The following is a 3,271-nucleotide window of genomic DNA, read 5'->3' as shown; positions in this document are numbered from 1 at the left end:
ATCTCGTATTTTGAAACGCATTTTTGCTTTGTAGTCAAGATACAAGAAGTCAGCAAAGTTTAAGACGATTTCATTAATTTTAAAGAATTTTTCAGAATTATTAAAGTAAATTTGACCTTAGTCAAACTAAATTTTCTTTCATGCAAAGATACCCATTTTAGACCTAACTATAAGGACAAAACGACTTTAGTGAAAAGTGTATCGACTTTTGGACAAGGAGAGAAATGCGTCTTCTATGCTAAGCAAAATTCGTATTTTAAGGATATTAAATCTTTGGCCCCACGACAATATTTTGTCAGTATAATCTTCCTAAAATCTGGCACTTGGGTTAATATTATAATAAGAAAATCCACTCAGTTCAGATAGACAATATAGTTTTGTATTAGTTAGTATAATTAACATTGTATTGCTTATCGCCAAATAATTCTGTCAAAAGTATTGCGGAAGATTTTAAACGACTTCTCCTAATGGTTTTATGATCAAATCATGAATTTGAACATGCGGTGGTGTAGACAGCATATACAAAACGGCATTTGAAACATCCTGAGGGCGTAGCATGGTTTCTTGACGTAAGTCATTGAATAATAGCTCGGTATCAACGAATCCAGGACTTATGCTCTGGAAAGATCGTTTTTTATTCATTTCTAACGTGGCAAAAACAAAAACTTACCGATATTTTAATTTTCGTACCCAAACTGTGAAATTCTTGTCTATAAATTTCAGTTATGGCAGTCAAGGCAAATTTAGTAGGCGAATAAATATTTATACTTGGCACTTCCATGGGTAATCCTGGTAAAACGTTGTGGCCAGCAATGCTATTCACGATTATCACATGACCATCCATATTTCTATCCTTCATCGACTTGAAGGCCTTCTGGGTACAATGAACTAAGCCAAGGATATTGGTGTGTAAAATATCTTTGACTACCTGGATATTCATATCGGTTAATTTGCCATTTCTCAGCAATGCTGCATTATTGACTAGCACATCAATACCACCAAATTCTTCACATATCTTATCAAAGACTTCGTCCACATTTTTAGGATCGGTAATATCACAATGCATAACATGTAGTAGGGCTCGCTTATCTAGAGGCAAGGTATTCCTTATGTCTTCCATCAAATGTGTACGTCGTGCCAAAGCCACCACTCTTAGGCCAGCCATAGCAAAATCTTTGGCTATGGCAGCCCCTATGCCTGAACTGGCTCCCGTCACAACTGCTACTCTATTTTGCCAACGATCCATTGCAGAAATATGCTTTATACTGTATAATACTGTTCATGGAATACCCGGTTGTACTTTTATACTTTATAATCATGGAGAAACATATCTTTGAAAATATTCGAATTCTAATGTTCCATTCTTAGATAAACAAGAGGGTCTTACTTCTATGGAATATTCAAAAACCCAAATATTGTGATTGCAAAATTATTTCCATAAATAATAACAAATTTGGGTTAGCAAACACTGGTATGTTTGGACAAGCGTACGAATTTTGTTTAATTACTTATTTCAATAGCATATTAATAATGAGATGAACTTCCTTGGAGAATAATTGAGCAAAGCAGATTGTCATCTTTGTTGACTTCAAGTGGCGTGTTTTAAGTCGACTGTGTTAGTACTAAAATGTAGAGATATCCCAGTAAAGATTTTGTAACACCTTTTTTGATAATTCGATATGCAGTGAAACTCGTATACACAAACAAAATAATATATTTCCTTTGCCAAACTAAATTTAAGACCAATGATCATCACAGTGGTTCCAAATCGTTTTTTTGGAAATAGTTCTTCCCAAAATACTGAATAAAGTGTGATACGGTCAAAATTTGGTCAATATAAACTTGACGTATTTCTTTCAATTTTGCATTTAAAAAACCTGAACACCCCTCATTTTGAAGGTGTGTGTGTGTAGAATGTAGCTCCTATTTTGATTTTGGAATTCACTCTTCAGTTGTCAAAATGCCGTCCAAGCAAGAAGAGCAGCGTATCAAAATTTTGCTCGCGCATCGCGAAAATCCAAGCTACTCGCACGCAAAGCTGGCAAAATCGCTAAAAGTTGCCAAATCAACCGTTACAAATGTAATTAAAGTGTTTGGGGAACGTTTGTCGACAGCCAGGAAGTCTGGATCGGGGGGAAATAGAAAACCGGAAGCCGCTGAGACGACAAAGAGAGTTGCCGGTAGCTTCAAGCGAAACCCTAACCTCTCTCTCCGAGATGCCGCAAATAAGCTGGGTGTATCGTCTACAACCGTGCATCGAGCCAAAAAACGAGCCGGACTATCGACTTACAAGAAGGTAGTGACTCCAAATCGCGATGATAAACAAAATACGACGGCCAAAGCGCGATCCCGGAGGCTGTACACGACGATGCTGACGAAGTTTGACTGCGTGGTGATGGACGACGAAACCTACGTCAAAGCATACTACAAGCAGCTTCCGGGACAGGAGTTTTATACGGCAAAAGGAAGGGGAAAGGTAGCAGATATTTTCAAGCACATAAAACTGTCAAAGTTCGCAAAGAAATATATGTACCTGTGGCTTGAAAACTGGCTTTCTGCGGCGAAGAAGGTGGACAAGGTGGCTGTACAAAATCTGATGGCAGGTGTCAAGCGTGAGGCCCGGCAATTCGGATTTGGAAAAGCGAAAGCCTAACTGAATATTTTTCCTGTATTTTATACTAATTGAACTTGAAAAATCTCATTTGTTGTAATATCTACTGTGATAAAATCTCATTAAATGAATTGTATTTAAAAATCAAATTAATAAAGAAGAATTTGAAAAATGAATGAAATGAATGAACTTGAAAAAGAAATTTAATTTGATTTTTTAAATAAACGATTTCACCGATTTACACGCGTTTTCCCTTGACCAAATTTTGACCGTATCACCCTTTATTTGAAAAAAAAAAAATAAATTGTGGGCTCATATTTTGTCACAGCCCGAGGGCTACCGCCATCTGAAGGGAGGAACTAAGTTGCCGTACGCAGGTTTCTGACCCGGTGTTGCCGAGTTTTGGCTCAGTCTGTGGGGCGTGGTTCATTGGCAACTCAGTCCTCTGACAGCTGACAAAAAAATCTAACCAGCTTTGATGACAGCACATAGACACAACAGGTACGTACCAAAAACGGCCGGACACCATGGATTTGGGCCGATCCTTGTTTTCGTTTTTTAACTGCAATCCCTACAAAACTCTAAAAATTTAGGAAGAAAGAATTGTTTACCTATGTGCTTTAGATTAAAAGTTGTAAACTCCACAATTTAGAATTTCAA

General features: G+C 37.2%; 1 protein-coding gene across 1 annotated transcript; it reads right to left on the bottom strand.

Moving 5' to 3' along the window:
* Positions 1-450: 450 nt before the first annotated feature.
* On the bottom strand, positions 451-1,246 carry LOC142231234 (farnesol dehydrogenase-like). Its single transcript, XM_075301852.1, has 2 exons — positions 671-1,246; positions 451-618 (listed from the first exon to the last, which is right to left on the bottom strand). Exons 1-2 carry the CDS (start codon positions 1,244-1,246, stop codon positions 451-453), a joined length of 744 nt encoding a protein of 247 aa, XP_075157967.1.
* Positions 1,247-3,271: the final 2,025 nt, after the last annotated feature.

The sequence above is a fragment of the Haematobia irritans genome, chromosome 3 (assembly GCF_050003625.1).
Source record: "Haematobia irritans isolate KBUSLIRL chromosome 3, ASM5000362v1, whole genome shotgun sequence".
Classification (NCBI taxonomy): domain Eukaryota; kingdom Metazoa; phylum Arthropoda; class Insecta; order Diptera; family Muscidae; genus Haematobia; species Haematobia irritans.
The sequence above is the reverse complement of the archived record's forward strand: the minus strand, read 5'-3'. Positions and strand labels throughout refer to the sequence as shown.